The sequence below is a fragment of the Pseudopipra pipra genome, chromosome 1, assembly GCF_036250125.1.
Source record: "Pseudopipra pipra isolate bDixPip1 chromosome 1, bDixPip1.hap1, whole genome shotgun sequence".
Lineage (NCBI taxonomy): Eukaryota > Metazoa > Chordata > Aves > Passeriformes > Pipridae > Pseudopipra > Pseudopipra pipra.
Window position 1 is genome coordinate 25,424,105 of NC_087549.1, and position 17,856 is coordinate 25,441,960.

Here is a 17,856-nt window from a genome sequence, read left to right on the forward strand (position 1 = left end):
TCTTGGCATGGCAAAAGCAGTTGTTCAGGAGTATTTTGCTTTTACTTTGCTAAAAACAAGAAACTAAACTTACAGTGATGTCACTTGTAAGGGTAATACAGTTATTTGGGTGCCTTTTTAAAAATGGACAGATCAGTAGTTCCATCATGTCAATAAGGGAAACCTTCAGACCAGTATTAAAAACATTCACTTTTGCTGAGTTACCGTCAGATTTAAAGGTGAAATTTGTCTCTAACATGGCACCTAAATTTAGGTGTGCAGGTATCGCTTTCTGACATCCACATTTGTCTAGAGAACTTAGGCCTCATGAATTTTATTGTCAAAGGGCTTGATTCAGTTGCCTAAAGGTAGGCATTTGCTGTTATCTGAGACTGTCATGTACTTTTTGGGTACTGCTTGTAGCCTTGGGCTGCTAGATGAGAGAGTGGTCATGTAGCATGTAGAGCTTGTCAAGCTGTCATGAAGGTGTGAGGGAGGTTACAAAGGTTGCTTTCCTTTCATTCTTGAGCTGGATGCCTCAGATACAGGGGACAACACTATGACTTGTTAGGGAATCAAATATTTCTACTTCCAGGTTTTATAGAATCATAGACTATCCTGAGTTAGAAGGGCCCCACAAGGATCATCAAAGTCCAACTCCTAGCCCTGCACAGGACAGCCCCAAGAGTCACACCATGTGTCTGAGAGCATTGTCCAAATGCTTCTTGAACTCTGTCAGGCTTGGAGCCATGAGCACTTCTCTGGGGAGCCTGTTCCAGTGCCCAATCACCCTCTGGGTGAAAAACCTCTTTCTAATATTCAACCTAAACTTCCCCTGACACAACTTCAGGCCATTACCTCAGGTCCTGTCACTGGTCACACAGAGAAGAGATCAGTGCCTGCCCTTCCTCCTTCCCTCACAAGGAAATTGTAACTGCAATGAGGTCTCCCCTCAATCTCTTCTCCAGGCTGAACAGACCAAGTGACCTCAGACGCTCCTCATACGGCTTCCCCTCAAGGCCCTTCACCATCTTTGCTGCCCTCTTTGGACGCTCTGTAATAGCTTAATATCTTTCTTATATTGTGGTGTCGAAAACTGCCACAATACTCAAGGTGAGGCCACACCAGTGCAGAGCAGAGCAGTCCCCTCCCTCGGCTGGTGATGCTTTGCCTGATGCCCCCAGGACGTGGTTGGCCCTCCTGACTGCCAGGGCACTGCTGACTCGTATTCAACTTTCCATCGACCAGGAACCGCAGGTCCCTGGATGTGAAGGTGATCTGGCTGCAACATCTGTCACCCCATTGATCAGCCGGGTTGATTGAGCAGATCTGACTGGCTATAGGTGGGGGTGTCCCCTTCCTCCGTCAGTGCTCCATGTGCGTCCCTCCTGAAGCTGCACACTCTGTCACAGAGTGACCTCTGATTGTACTGTTTGTTGCTCAAGGGTGTACAGTAGCCCTGCTCCCCTGCTAGAACCTCCCAATGAGCTCAAGGTTTATAGCTATTTGTGTTCTAACAGCAGTTTCTCTAATGAATTTTCAGTCATTGGAGCTGCCAGAGATCTAATAAAAATATTTCCTGAGTGGTCAGGACATAGAGTTCAAAGCAAATTGGTTGTGAAATGTTAAGTCTGGGGATGTGTAGTGTCTTGACAGACAGGCAGGTATGTTTCCTCTTGTGAGGGTAGGGGCTAGAGTCTGTGAAGAGAAGATAGTACTGCCTTGTCTTCTTGTGAGCAGAAAACATCCTGTGTGAGGGAAGCTCTCTGTTAGCACAAAGAGTTGGCCCTGTGTTTATTCTCTTAATGACTTAGAGCATCTCTGCAGACGTGTGAAAAGGTGTGCTCATGGTCATACCTCTTTCTTCTGTCAAAGGAGACCACAGCAGCGTTATGTAATGATTGTTTATTAATGCAAGATTGAAACTTTTCACAAATACTTAGTCATACAAATCAAGATGTACTTCTCTGTGATAGTTTGGACTGAATATACACAATAAATATCATAGTTGTCTTATTTCTTATTTCAATTTTTAGAATACATCAGGTCTCCGAACTAGTCACAAGAAGAGAAGGTAATAAATATGCAATTTTCCAGATTTTAAGACGGATAAAGTGGAAAAGATCGCATCCATAATAACAAACATTATCACATCATAAATTCATAGCCCAGCACACCTGTATACTGCTATATGAATGTTGGTGTAATGAAAAACAGTGCAACATTAACATTACTTGGAACAGCTTCTAGTTGTTATTGAGGACCCACCATGATGCTGAAAGAGAAAATTTATTTATTTGTTAATATAAATGATATTTCTGGTAAAAATCCTAAATAAAATAGCCATAACATATATATAGAAACATTAATTTATATATGCAGTTGATACTGGTGAGAAAGAATACTCAGAATACTGGGAGAGCTGAGTAGAACTGGTGGGGGCATGGCTTTAGCACAAGAATTTTTATCACCTTTTGAAAACATCCAAAGAAGCATTAGCATGTCATAGGTATGGTTGCATAGAATTAAGCACCCAGGTCCTCATTCCTGTGCTGCTGCATGTGTCAGTATTTAAGCTGAGCACTGTGTCCTCTGGCTGGTTGTGTTACCTTAAATAACTTTTTTCCCTGGTGACATTAATCAAATCTGGTGGTGTTTTTACACAGCTCTGCAAATTAATAGTGTTTTGTCCCCAAAAGTAAGATAATTGATGAACTTGTAAAATGTCATTCCTATAAAAGGATCTGTAATCACCAGATTATAGACAGAGCTGGAGTGAAGCAAATGTGTGTTTCTTCCCCACAGTCTCTCTTTGGCCTTTTGAAATTGAACCTTACGCAGAGAGGAAATACGAAGTGTGGAGAGAGACAGGACGGAAAGAAAGCAAGGAATTGTGACTATCTGAGATGCCAAGTGCCCATAGCAGAGGGGTGTTCTGAGCTCACTGGGTTTTGCACTACACAGTTTGGGGATTATATTCATTAACACAACTTGTTTCTTGTGAATGTATCCATAAATCCTTCCATTAATGCCATTTAAATGGAAAATATTATTATTGAAGAAAAATGATGAGAAGATACTTACGAATCTTACCTGAATTTGGGCTATGAAAGCCTAGTAGTCTCAGAAACACCAGTGGACTAATGAATTCTGGCCCAAAAAAATGCCAGTTTAACAGTTTATTTCATAGATTTATAGTGTTATAAAAAGCTAGTTTTCTCCTAGGTTTTGTTTTCTTCAGGTAAAGGTTCTCTAGCGTCCTCAAGGCCAGATCTGCTATGAAAGTTAGGCATTCACTGAAGATGAACTAAGTGATTCATGCCACCCTGGTAGATTGCCTGAAGCAGCTGGGTCACTTAACAGGTGTCTTGAGTGGTTTTAATAGGTTGTGGTTCCTATTAAGTGATATTAAATTAATTTTCTATAGGATAATACTGGATTGAACAGTCTTAAAAAGTGTTGTCTCTCTGAATCATTCTTGACCACATAAGTGTATCCTTGTTAATTTTAATTAATTGGTGGGGTAAAGACTTTTGGGTTGTAAACCTTGAATCAGGTGTAGATTACAATTTGTAATTCTTTCAGTTCTTAGTTACCCAAATTTGTAAAAAGAGTTTAGAAGTTCTGAGCTATGATAAATTTGTTTCTAGAGCAGAGCTTATCCGTGTGCTAATTGTGGACAGGTTTGGGGTTTTTTCTCCTGATTTTACAGTGTTATTACACTGTGGTGTCTGAAATTCTTTCCTAAAGTATACTGGTAGGATTTCAGCCATCATTTTTTACTTCAAGAACTTTTTCTGTCTTTCAAACACAAATAGGATTTCACAGAATCATAGAATCGACTGGGTTGGAAAAGATCTCTGAGAACATCAAGTCCAACCCTTGATGCAACACCGCTGTGGTTACTAGACCATGGCATTAAGTGCCACATCCAGTCTCATCTTAAAAACCCCCAGGGACGGTGAATCCACCACCTCCCTGGGCAGCCCATTCCAATGTCTGATTACTCTGTAAAAAATTTTTTCCTAATATTGAACCTAAACCTTCCCTGGCACAGCTTAAGACAATGTATAGACCAAATTTGTATAGATCAGTCGTAGGAAGTACTTTCCATGAAACAAAAGTCCACGTCTCTGCACAGATTTCTAAATTACAGGTAATCTATAAAATTGTACAAGTGACTGTGAATGCATTTATTCCCATTGCCCCAGCAAGGAGTGCACAGTGAGAAATGCTGTTCCTATGGCAACAGTCTGCCAGGATAGAGTGCTGCAGACTGAAATCCTTCTAAGCAAGCAGAGTCAATGCTTTAATGAGTATTTGGAATTCAATTTCAGACACTTCTATATTTAGGCATTTAAAAATAATGTTTACATTTTATTTTATGTTAATTGTACTTTACCTGTGAGTAGACTACCCTGGAACACTCCTGGATCATATGTAGTCTAACACTCCAACACAAAGAATTTTGGGAAAAGACATCATTGTTTCCTACAGCCAACTTTGTCTTAAATTTCCCAGTAAGATACAAGATTTACAGAGATTATTGGTTCATTAAGTGTAGTCTCTTGGTACTGCAGGAATCCCTGGCATATAATTTTGTGCTCAGATCAGGCTCATGAGGTCTGAAGATGTCTTGGCTGGTTTCTTTTAAGGAGAAACTCCAGGTACAGGACTACATTTTTTTTCTACTAGGTGTGGTTTTGTGATTTTAAATTTAGCTTGTACGGAGACATAGAGGAAATGAGGGTTTTATTTTAATAGATTTATGTTCCGTAAAATAAAAAATAATTGCTCTCCTCCCTGTGTAAATATGGGACTGATGCTTGCTTTCCTTCATTCTGCACTGTCTCTTAACTTTCATTTCTAGGAAAAGGAAGATTTTGCATGCTCATTGGCTTGCATTAGGAATAATAATTTGGAATCTTTAACACCTTGTTTTTTAAAAGTAGTTTTTTAACATAGCAGGGAAAATGTAAAATAGATTGGTTAATAAACATAAATTATTAGTAATTAAGGCTCCCTTCAGGCAGCGTAAATAGGATTAAGTTGAAGTCTTCATCAGAAAGCATTTTTTTGCTTGAAAATCTTAAACGGGGTCTGTTTTACCATTCACAAACAGTATTGTTTATTCTAGATATTTTCTTAAACAGAATATGCTTGTGTATGTTTGCACTATATAAAATAAAGCATTGTGGGTCTTCGTCTTGCTGATGCATTTGATATTTCTGTGGTTAAAATAAAAACATTTGGAGTCCTTTTCTCCTCCATACTTTACCAAAGATCAGACTAAGGGTGACATTATGCAGTGGTCTTGTGTATGGAACACACTAATATTTGCAGAACTTTTTATCTGGAACTAACAGTTTAATGTGAAAAGTTGATATTTACCAGGGACTAGCATTGTTGTGATGAGCTCTGGAGTTTCCAAGAAATCCACATTACTTCTTTGGAATGTCTTGCTGTAATTCATTTGAAGGTGGCTAAATGTAAAAAAAAAAAAAAAAAATAAAAAGTAAGTTTTTTTAAAGGGGCTCAATTTTTTTTTACGAGCATTAGAAATTTTACAGTTGATGCTATAAAGAGATTTTGTGCTTCAAAACTTAGGCAATGGTGATAGTGGGAGAGGAGTCCAGATAAGCTGTGAAGTGCTTGCATATTATATTAAACACAGGTTTTCTTCTGTGCATCTAGCTGTCACTCTGATGCTCGTCTCGTGGTTGTGACCCAGTGTAGCGTTGACGTGTTATGAGTGTTCTTGAGTCTTTGTGATAGGAAACCCAGTAAAACTGGGGTTTTGTTCGAAAGGAAAGCGACTGAGCTTTGAGAGACTTCTCCATCTCCCTTCAGAACAGTTTCTGTCTTCAGATCATAGGGTTGGTTTGTGTGGGATTTAACCTAAATGTAGTTAAGGACAACCTTTTTGTCTCTACTCGGTTTCTTATCTTCCTGCTGGAGGGTAGAATTCAACTAGTAGGATTTTTAATCACTACAACTTCTATTTTTGGCCCAAAAGAGACACTCTGGGAGTCTGTTGGATGGGTTTTTGTGATGTGGATTGGGAAGCTGTGGGAGAGCTCCACAGGACTACTTGTATGCTGAACTGTGTTGCGGGATGGCATGTGTTCTATCTATTGGCTCCTTCTGTTTCTTTCTTTACCATTAAACTCTGTTAATATTGCTGCCTTCCTGTTCTTTTGTCTCTGATGAAGTAACATCTATCTGATGATATATTTTTATCACTTTCAGACTTTTTCTGTTTTGAATTAGTTTTGTCTTTCTGATATTTTTATTTATGTTTCAGTATATTTAAGTCTAGCAATGGAAGTACTCTGAAGTATTAATTGTGATATATTTAGCAAGAAATTGGTTAGCAGTATTTTAAGTAATTTATATTCAGTCTTTCTGCACAAAACCTTCAAAACTTTATGTATTACCAAAAAAAAAAAAAAGCCACCAAACCCCCAGAACTTACCTATTCCAGGCATTGCTGTTCTCCCAGAACTCATAAACAATGAAGCGGAAATTACTTGGAAGCTTCTGTATGGAAATACTAAGAATTGTACAATTGAACAAATTTAATAAAACACAACAAACTTATTGGACATACACATCTTATTCCAAACTGCCTATAAGTAGGACCAAATGCAGTGATTTTTGAAAAAAAAAAAAATAAAACAACAAAAGCAAAACAAAAAACCCCAAATAATAATAATTTTAACAAATGAGTGATTGTATACTACAAATTATCTTAACTTTAAAAAAAATCCAAACTCTTGTTGTATACTTATTTTTACTTAGTAATATTTTATATTACTACACTTAAGATGGACTCTTATTTATGAAACTCATTTTTCATTTTGCTCTAATAGTACCATATATGTAAAGAAATGCTAATCAGTAATACATAAAATTAAATAACTGTGGTTCAGGAAAGATCAGCTAATACAGAACCACAGAATATGCCAAGTTGCAAGGGACCTGCAAGGATCATCAAGTCCAATACTTAGTCCTGCACAGGACCATCCCAAAGAGTCACACCATGTGCCTAAGGGTATCGTCCAGACGCTTCCTGTACTCTGTCAGGCTTGTGACCACTTCCCTGGGGATCCCGTTCCACACAGTGAACAGTTTTGAGTAAGTTTGTAGAGGTTGTTTCACTGAAGAATTACACAGTAGAAGTTATCTTTTTGTATAAGAGATGCATCGAAGTGTCATGGAATTTCTGTGCTTTGAAAGCAAATGGAGTATATCTACAATGTAGTGTAAAGTCAGATAGGCTGATATCTGCTGCATATACATTTTTAAAATAATATTTTGGGTACTAGTTACTTGTCCTTACACTTTTCAGCTAACAATATGTCATGGATCAACAGAGTATCTCTTGATCCTCTACAGATAATCATCCCACTTACTATTCTGAGCATAAAACCTTTATAGCATGTACGGTACTAATGCATGTGGGTACTCAAATTGGTGGTTAGATAAATAGAACAAAAAGTATATATACATATTTCTCTAAGTGCCCAAGTGTAAGATTGCTGATCTCACTACTGATGTGCTTGAAAACTGGTATCAGATTATATTTCATACTGTAATAAGCAATGTTTTATGATTTATTGGTTTTCTCCTGCTGTATGTGCAAGCACATGGTAAAATAGCAAATATATCGAAAGCTGTTGGAAAAAAACAAATCCCTGTCATTACCAGCTACAGCAAAACCCATCCGGTAGGTGGCATTACAGACTTACCAAATGCCTGTAAACTTGGGAAAGAAAGGAACTTCCTGCCATCATTTGTTAAGTTGCATTCTAAAGTCATGTAAGTTCTCTCCCCTGACAAGTCTGCAGTCACTACAATCTTTAGCTTGGTGTTCATTTTTGGAAGGGGCCAGAGGGGCTTCTCTTGTTTTTTGGTTTTTTTTTTTCCATCTCTTGGCCAACGGGAGAATTTTATTTTCCTCATCAGTCTGCCTTTACAAGTGAACCACTGCAGAAATTTCACTTCTCTTGCAGCTTAACTTACTTTTTCTGGTCTGTGCGGACACTATTGATAAAATCCTAAGTGTGATGATCTCATAGCAAAGGCTTATAAATTAGGGGTATAATAGACAGGCTTTGAAGCCTTTGAATATATAGAAGATCCTATATTGTGTACACATATAAAAATATCTTTTCCGTAATGGTCTACAGTGTGTATAGTAGTAACTTTCTCAAGAGTGTGAAATTCAGAAATTTAGAACAGTGGTGAGCCATGAAAATTTATTCTTAACCCATAGTAGTTTATTTAATTCTAAAAGGAGCAAAGCAGAAACACAGTTTCATCGAAAATTTTGCTTTTTAATTTTCCCAGTTCTTTATTATGAATTAAAATTTTAAAATGACAGCCTAAAGGGAAGATTCTGAAAGCTTCTAAGCAGAGAATTGGTGAACAAGCTAACAAGTTGCCAGGTGAGCACAAATGAAGGCTGGCAAATGAGTTTTCCAATAAAGAGTCTCAGCCTAGGAGCTTCCAGAAGTCATGAATAAATGACCTGTGGAGCTTAGAAGCCTGAAAAGATTGTTTAACATCTTTGGGATAGCCTTTATTGTCATTTTTTGATAGTACTTAAAATCTGCATGTTTTGACATCTTTTTCTAGTTCTAGTTGTCTTTGAAAAGCTCTGTCTTACAGATTATGCACAAGCTGCCAGGACAGGTGTTACAGGTTCTCTCTTTATAAATAATCCCAGTTATTCAAGAAATGAAACTACAATCCTTCCTTCCGCCCAAGGACAATAACATTGTACTTACTGCAGGCAGCCACCCAGAGTAGAAGCAGATTCCACATACTGCTTCAGGGCAAGATGGAATTCCTCAATTTTTTCTTCTATCACACACATTTGATTTTGAACGATCATTATGTGCTGATACAAAAACATTACAATATTACTGCCATATCATCCTCTGAATTCCTTGTACTTTAAACTCAGAAAAGTCATATCATGAAACGAAAAAACCATAAAGCATGAAAGCAAATCCACAGAAGTTCCTTTGAAGTTTGCAGTCCCCATTTTAGTGCTCTGGAGTGGAGAAGTAGAAATGCTCAAGTGTGGCTCTTATGTCTAGACAAGCTGAGGTACAGAATGGAAACACCCAAAATGAGTGTTGTCCTAATCCTGGATTAGAGAGTCTTTTCAGAAGAGTGCAAAGCAAATGCTGATCTTCGAAATATTCAGTAATAGAGACAGTGTGTTTTCTTGGGTGAATCTGTATGTAAGCAGGTGTAAGGTCTGGGATAAGAGCAAACCCCCCCAGTCTGCACTGGATATGTTGCTGCTTTTACCTTTTAGAGCCCTGACTTGCACCTGAGTGAGATGCCTAAGGCAGCCCATGTTAAGTGATGAATAGAGAGAGTTTTCTTTCCTCCACCTTTCTGAAAATGAACAATCTTTATAAACAAGACTGGAAACACTCAGCAGTACAGAAGACCTATTTATCCTTTTAGCTATTTTAAATAGTTTACGTGTTGATTCATCTGTTGAAGCTTGACAACTTTACTAGTGGAATATTCAAAGCAACACAATGTGCTTCTTAATGAATACAACTTAATTTCTTGTACAGGTTTTTGACTCATTTCTGCCTTGATTATTAATACAGCTATCTTATGAATTATAAGCAATCTGTCTAGCAATATTGTATGGTCTCATTTAAAAAAAAATCTAATGCAACTCCTGTGATGAAATAATGATCCAATTTGATGGATCATCTCTCTTGGTCATTTTTTCATGTATATTTGATTTGCGTTGCATTAGGTTCAAAGCTCTGAATTTAAGAATGCTATCAATCAATCTTGGGACATAAACTTACTTAACAGTAAGTCATGATTTTGATTTTGTACATTGTAATATCGATTAGTGCTTAGCACTAGATAGTCTCCCATCTTTCCTATTAAGATTTCCTGTAGCAGTTTTGGGAGGGAGGGAGGCTGTACAACCATGATTTAAAGCATGCATGCAGCATTAGGTGATTTGAAGCAGAGAAGCTACCGCCCCATAAACACTGCTGCCAAATTTGTAAATCTTATTAATGACACCTTTTCCTCCTTATGCAAGTTAAGGTTTGGCTCCCTGTATCCTTTGAAAACAACGCAAAAATTAATGTAAAATTTTTGCTCAAGTATTCTGAGTTTTGTTCTGTTGTCTCTTTCACAGTTAAATAAAATGGTTTCACTGCTGAATAAAATGGTTTCTTATCACTGGAAAAAGTGAGAGTAATGATTTTTACAGTTACTTTTTAACGAAAGAGACCAGATGAGATTGTTGTCTCAACAGCTAGCATTCATAATCAAATGTGAAAATCGTTATCTTGAAAAGTACTTACAGATCTTGCATTTTCTTCTAAAACTTCCTCTTCAAATGGCTCAAGCTTTAGGTCCTTTTAGGCAGTTGAAAAGAAAATAGAAAATAGAAGAGTCAATACTACAGCCATATTCTGCTCTTACCTTTTTAACAAACTATTCCAATAGCTAGATTCTGTTTTATTTCAAGAAGTTATAACTAAATGCCTTCTTTATTAGCTGTAAGTCAAGCATAAATGTTGATCTGGTATACCTCAGTGATTAATCCAGGCTGGGCTGTTTTGTAAAGGTTTATCTCTAATGCTCAGCAGGTTTTTTTCATTCAACAAAGTAACAAAACCACTTGTTCACAAATGTATGGACTTAACTGAGAAAAGACATACATGCTCTCAAATTGTCACATGAACTATAGAGATGAGCAAGAATGGTAATTTGGAATGAACTATCAGTTACTATTATGCTGTGATAAAACTTTACACAAAGTTCTCTGCGGGAGGTTTATAAAGGGTTGCAAAGGGCTGTTTTCTAGTGTCAAGAGATTTGTATGATGGTCCAGGTCAGGTTTCTGAACTGCTGCACTTGCTGTGAGCACAGGCTGGGCAGCAGCAAACAGATGTGTCTGTGAGGCAGCAGCATGTTTGGCACACAGGCTGGATGTGCACTTCATGAATCGGTGATTGACACAAACACTGACTAGTAGTGCACACAAAATCATCCTTTACATGCTAGGCACATGCAGTACTTTCTAACTCAGGGCCATTACGATATTCTGAAAAATATCCGTATGCCTGAAAAAAAAAGGAGACTGATTTCCAATAAGCAGTTGGAGAAAAATGCACTTTGTGGTGCTTCACTTCTCACTGCACACAGTTCTTGTGCAGCAAAGAGAAAAAAATTTCTTATGCTCCCAGCCTGGGTGAGGATTGATTAACCTCAGATAGCAGGCATTCTGCCAGCACAGATGCTGTACTCACTGAAAACAAACAAGAGATGTGCAGGTAGAATTCAGATGAACAGAGGACCTCCACCAGCAGCAGGTGGCAGAGCAAGGCAGCAGTGAAATACTTAGAAACTGCTGTGAACGTGGATAGAAAAGCATAAAATGTGTGTGTGGAGGGAAAAACACACAGCTTTATTGTCAGTTCAAACACTTCAGGTAAAAAATCTGAAGGGAAAATGCATTTTCCTGTAATTCTTCCATGCTTTCAGTGCCATTTTTTTCTAGGGAAACATGGCAAAAGAGAGGAAGGAATGATTCTGCAAACTTTCTCTAAAGGTATCAAGAAAAGAATTCTTTTTTGGTTTTCGGTGTATGTAAATTTAGAACTCGAGTAAAAATAGGCAGCTTACAAGACTGATTCATGGTCAAATTCGCTTGTGACAGAAGGCAGCAGAAGACTTAGACAACACTACATCAACCCTTCACCAAGTTGTTTTCCAATAGAAACCACTGACTAATAACTTGCTAGCCCTTCAAAAAAATAAAAATAATCCATAGCAGTTCTTCAGTAGTGTTATGTCATTAGACAGGGCATGACTACACAGATAGGATGTCTACAGAGCCAGCCTGTATGACCTTGGAGCATGTGAGCACTGGCACATAGTCCTCATCTGTGTGGAAAGAGTGCTTATGCATTGCATGGCTTGACTCTGAGCACAAGTGAAGTAGCCCAGTGTGCATAACAGAGGTCCTGCCAGCCCGTTGCCAAGCAGCCTGGAAATAAAAACTCATGCAGCTCAAAGCTGGGGCTTTAAAATTACTCTGGAGTCCTACCTCACCCAACTGAGAAGTGGTGGCTTTTGAAATTGCCTTTTAGCATGATTGTGCAATCCTTTCCAATCTGTTTCAGGGCAAAGTCAAAAAGAGGGACTTTTAATAGCTGCTGAAAGACAGCTGATATTTAACACCTCTCACAGTCAGACATGGCTGAGAGATACAAAGTCAAGCAGATGCCAAGTTAGGCAAAGGTTAGGGTCTACTGGGAAAGACTGTCTACTGGGAAAATTAGGCTTATCTAATTGCTGTGTTTTAGTAATCAAGGTTTATATTGAAAAGGAGGTAATTATGGGAGTTCAGTTCCCTGTCATTGTTTCCCTTTGCACTGAGCTCCTTTTCAGACTGTCATTTAAACGTGGCAGATTTGATATTTTTATAACATCCCTGTTGTAAGTTTATTCACCACAAAATGGTTGGCTGCTTTCTGTAATGTTTGCATTGCATTATTGCTGTAGGCCAGGTTTCTTTTTTTTTTTTTTCACATTCTTTTAGATGTTAGGTTTTCTTTTGGCATCGGTCTGTGTTGGGCTGGACGAGCTGTGGCGGGGCAGTGAGCTGCTGTTTCCAAACCAGAGATGGGAGTAAAGCCAGACGAAAAGTGAGATTTACCTTTCATGATGGACTTTGACATTTCAAAATCTAGTTTATATCTATTCAGGAAAAATCAAGTTGCCACTAAAACATCATTAACGTGGCAACTGCCATGTAATTGCCTTTCTCTTGCAGAAATGATCTCTGGGAGGAAGCAGTTGTATAGAGGCTCATGGGTAGGCTCTGGCCAGAGGCTTAATGGGCTGAGGTGCTGAGCATGGCAAGCAGCAGAGTGAGAAGCCGACAGGACTTAAGGACAGTGCTTCAAGTAATGGCCAAATTTCACAGCTGGTTAAGGAGAAGTGATGAGCACAAAGTCTTGCAAGGCCAGCAATGCTGGGGGTGACCATATGCAGCTAATCAGTAATAAGACTGAGATAACTGAAATACCCAATACTGTTCCCAAACTGGGAGCAAAGGGCAAAAGTAGCTAGAGGTGTTTTTTTCATTTGGGAGGGAGCAACGGCAGAGAAAGGTCAGTATGCTTCTCTTGCTGAGCCCTGTGCCAAGTCACCACTATTTTTATTTTTTTTGTTAAATCCCTTAACTATTTTCTGTGTGTGCAATTTGCTACTGAACTCAAGTTGGATGAGTGGTTGAGGGAGAGGAGACACTTGTCTGCCAGGGCCCAAGGACTGAGCCAGTGCCTGGGTAAGAGGTGCGGGTCCAGGCACAAATACTTGAAACCCATGATAATGCTCACGAGGCATCATCCCCATGATCATCCCCGATCAGCTGAAAAGAAAGAACAGGATCAGACTATTTCATCTTCCTTCAAGTGCTGCTGTTCATGTTCATGTTCCTGCAAGTGCTGCCTGTGTGTGGGTGCTGCTGAAGACACCTGTGCCAATGTCTTTGGAGTACGTACACGGTCTCATTGCTAGTGAGCACTGACCTGTGGGTAGAAGCTACATCAGCTGCACAGGGAATGGAGCTACTCCTGGGTCTGAGAGCACTTGGTCTAAAACCTCACCTCCAGTGGACCAGGAGGAAGAAACCCCCATGGTCCCAAAATCCACTGAATTCAGCCACTCCCAAAAAAAAGAAGTCATCGCACACAGATAAAAAAAAACTTTTGTACACCAGGGTAGCAAGTAAATCTGAATAATAATTAAAAATAATAGATACTTTCTGTATGGATAGACGTAGCTCAGGATTTTACAAGCCCCCGGATTGTAAATGCTGGCATTGTTGGATCAGATGGGTCATTTTCAGACTCCTGGAGGGTCTGATTTGATGTGGGAACCACAGATGGTTTCTGGGCTCTGGGGCCTCTGCAGCCAGCTCCCAGGCAGGATTGCATCAGCTTTTGGTTGAACTTTACTTATTAGGAAAGTGTTTTAAGCTTTATGAATGAGTATTCTCTGATGGAAAAGGAGGAAACAAAATGTTCTGTCGTGCTTTCATGGGAAAGTTTGGAGAGGAAAAGAAAAATACCATATTCTAAAACCAGAGGCTTATACCATGTTCCCCAAAACAAGCATAACTAAATACAGTAACATTCTCCAGTCATATAGTAATGCAACTTTTCAGATCTTTATGAAAAGTTGAATCTGTGGTGACAGGAAGGGGAAAGGGGAGCATGGAAAAACAGCATGGCATGCTGTCATGCAATAGGAAAGAAGAAGGTGGAAGAAAAATGTAGGCATTTAATGAGTGTTAACTGTCTTAGGTGGTGTTGAAGTTTCACTCATTGTTGATTGGAAAGACTGCTACTGGGGCACTGAAAACATTTGTGTTTTCAAAAGGGTTGCTTTACTGAAAGTGAGAGAACAAACAGGTGGAAAAAAACACACACCTTCTTTTCCAGTCTATCAATTAGCTTCTGGAGTCTGTTTATCTGGGTCATCCACTGGCTGTCTTCCTCAATCCAACCTTTGGACAAGATAAATAATGAACATTTAAAAAATGTTACTAAAGTGCTGGAACATAGTGTATTCCTGTATTTTATTTAAAAAAAAAAAAAAAAAAAAAAAAAAAAGCAAAGCTTAGCTGCATTTTCTTTTTCTTCTCAAAAATTATACTCCAACAAGTTCAATGTTCATTTAGGTAAAACTAAAGGAAAGCATGATTTTGACTCTATGAATGATTTTTGTTCTTTTTAAGATACAGTAGAAATCCACTATGGAATTAAAACTACATTCTAGATTAATGCTAGTGCTTTGGAAATTGTGCTGGTACCTGAAGAAAGCTCTCCATCTCTACTGCAGTTATATTCCTGCCTGTATAATGACCTGATCATAGAATCATAGAATGGTTTGTGTTGGAAGGGACCTTAAAGATCATCTAGTTCCAACCCCCCTGCCATGGGCAGGGACACCTGCCACCAGATCAGGTTGCTCAGGGCCACATCCAACCTGATCTTATGTCATATATCAAGGGTGAAGCTAGAAGACGATGTTCTACAAAGGCACAAGCATCTGGGCTATGAAGATGGTAAAGGGCCTAGAGGGGGAGACATACAAGGGAGCAGCTGAGGTCGCTTGGCTTGTGCAGCCCACAGAAGAGGAGACTGAGGGGGGACCTCAGAGCAGTCTGCAGCTTCCTTATGAGGGGAAAAGTAGGAGCAGGCACTGGTCTCTCTGATGACAAGTAACAGGACCAGAGGAAATGGTCCTATGAGGAGAGGCTGAGGGAGCTGGGGTTGTTCAGCCTGGAGAAGAGGAGGCTCAGGGGAGACCTCATCACTCTCTACAACTATCTGAAAGGAGGCAGTAGCCAGGTGGAGGTTGGTCTCTTCTCCCAGGCAACTATCAGTAAGACAAGAGGGCATGGTATTAAGCTGTGCCAGGAGAGATTTGGGTTGGATATTAGGAAGAAATTCTTTCCAGAGAGGGTAATCAGGCATTGGAATGGGCTGCCCAGGGAGGTGGTGGATTCTCCATCCCTGAAGGTTTTTAAGATGAGACTGGATGTGGCATTTAATGCCATGGTCTAGCAACCATGGTGGTGTTGGATCAACGGTTGGACTTGATGATCTTGAAGGTCCTTTCCAACCCATCTGATTCTATGATTCCATGAAATGGCATCAAGCTGTGTTAGGGGAGGTTTAGGTTGGATATGAGGAAAAAATTCTTTACCCAGAGGGTGGTTTGTCACAGGAACAGGCTCCTTAGGGAAGTGGTCACAGCACCAACCTGTCTGAGTTCAAGAAGCCCCTTGACAACACTCTCAGGTACAGATTCTTTGGGCTGTCCTGTTCAGGGCCAGGAGTTGGACTTCAATGATCCTTGTGGGCCCTTTCCAACTCAGGATTGTCTATGATTCTGTAATTCTGTGAGTCTCTCTGAAGTCTCTGGAAAATTTTGCTTTGCTAAAATCTCATGAAAATTGTCTATACAATACTCAAGAAAACAAATATGTGTTATTAAAGCAGTTCCTGACATCACTCACAGTGTAAATGTCTACATAAGTGGTTGCTCTAAGGAGAGAGGCAGGTTATTTATCAGAAACTGAAGAATTTTCAATACATGCTCTTGTTATGCACATTCATTAAACCTGCTTATTTTCCAGCTGAGAGTTTTTGTGGCTCTTGAATATGTTTTGACCAGAGAAATCCTAATGCTGAGAACATACCACAGCTGTGGTCTGTAGAGGCAGCAGAGTGCAGCTTTACCTGAACAAGTACATGGGCTAAAGAAATGCTGGCTTGAGCACTGAATGCAAATACACACCTACAGTGTTACTGTGCATGTGAGCAGCAGGCAGTAAGGAGGAAGATCAAGTGCCAAGACAAATACAAATCTTGTGCAGGAAAGTAGACAGCTATTAGCTATTAGTAAAACTGTGGAGAAAGATGTTAGCTCTTTAAAATTACATCAATACAGTAAGGTGATTTGGTAAAGCTTGCATATGTTTGGGTTCCTTCTGAACTCTGTGAATTAGCAATGCTGCAACAAGGCTATGTGACCTTCCTTGTTATGAACAACAGTAACTCACAACAAAAGACCAAACATCATCCTGTATCACTGAACCAAAAGAACAGCATTATTTGGTGAGTGGCACAAAGTGAGTCAGAAATGTGAGTGACAGAAAGGTCTTCAGAAGAGGTTTAAAAAGGAAGAGGTAAGCATGTGGCTGCAAACATTGAGATCTGCATGACTGGTCAAGAAGTGAGCCTGATCACTTATTTTGTTGTTTCAGTGATCTTCATGCCTTGATTTTGGGACACATCACTAAGCATGGAGACACCTTCACTGCAGCCTCATGCTTAATGTCACTGCTTCCAAAGAATCCCATTTACCAAAGTACACTATCACATTTTCTAAAGGAGAAATGCTGATTCAGATTTTTTTGGTGTCATCTGAAATGAAATATTATTTTCTTTTACATTTTATATTTTCCCTTTCTGCTTCTTATTTGTTCCTCTCAGCTGGGATGTAAGATATGGCAGAAAACTTGGTTCCTTATAATTTACAGCCTTCACCTTTTCATTCACTTCTGCAGGCTACAAATATTACCTAAAAATGTTGAATCAATCCAAAGCCCCCAAACGATATCACAATTTGGCCCATAATTATATATTTATTTTTATCAGTTCACATCTATGTATATATAGTTATTTTCCTCATGGTTTGAGTTAATACCTTCTATATTAAATTGAAATTGTCTTCTGTCAGTAAAGTATCTGAGTTAGTTAGGTGTCTAAATTAAATTTTTGAGAGAAAGATATGTGTATATTTTTCTGTATGTGTGTATGCACATGTTTTAAGTATCTTGAAAATGTGAAATACCATACCTGTGCTAGAATGAGGGTTATTTGATGACAAACTGTTGTTCTTCTGAAGCCTTCGAGCTGAGCGTTTCCCTGGCCATTGGACTGAGAGCACTTCTGGTTTTGTTGGATCTTTTCTGCACAGAAACACAGGAGACTTCTTAAGATAAAATTTGTGGGAGAGCTCTCCTCTCTCTGTTTTTAAAAAATGTGCTTCTGCGTTCCCTTTTGAATTAAAAGAAAAGGAATACCTATTGAGACCACTGGACTATTTTCCAGATTTTCACTGTTACTGATTAGTTGTGGTTATGTCATTAAAGAAGTAAAAAAAAAAGAAAAAAAGAAAAAAGGAGGATTAAGCTGGCATAAACTGTAGATCTTTTAGGGATAGAAATCTCAAGGTCAGTGTCTGTCTGTAATGTGGCTCTGACCTGACCTAAGGAATCATTCACACAGT

The 17,856-nt window shown here is 39.0% G+C and overlaps 1 protein-coding gene across 1 annotated transcript in view; it reads right to left on the minus strand.

Annotated features, from left to right (window-relative positions):
* Positions 1–1,869: 1,869 nt before the first annotated feature.
* The window catches only part of NECAB1 (N-terminal EF-hand calcium binding protein 1), a 59,831-nt gene continuing 43,844 nt past the window's right edge, over positions 1,870–17,856 (minus strand). The window contains exons 7-13 of the mRNA XM_064649140.1: positions 17,424–17,536; positions 14,484–14,560; positions 10,341–10,394; positions 8,772–8,884; positions 6,455–6,532; positions 5,371–5,462; positions 1,870–2,254 (exon numbers count right to left, since the gene is read on the minus strand). Coding sequence (XP_064505210.1) covers positions 2,226–2,254; positions 5,371–5,462; positions 6,455–6,532; positions 8,772–8,884; positions 10,341–10,394; positions 14,484–14,560; positions 17,424–17,536 — 556 coding nt within the window. The 3' untranslated portion in view covers positions 1,870–2,225. The remainder of the gene's footprint in view (positions 2,255–5,370; positions 5,463–6,454; positions 6,533–8,771; positions 8,885–10,340; positions 10,395–14,483; positions 14,561–17,423; positions 17,537–17,856) is intronic.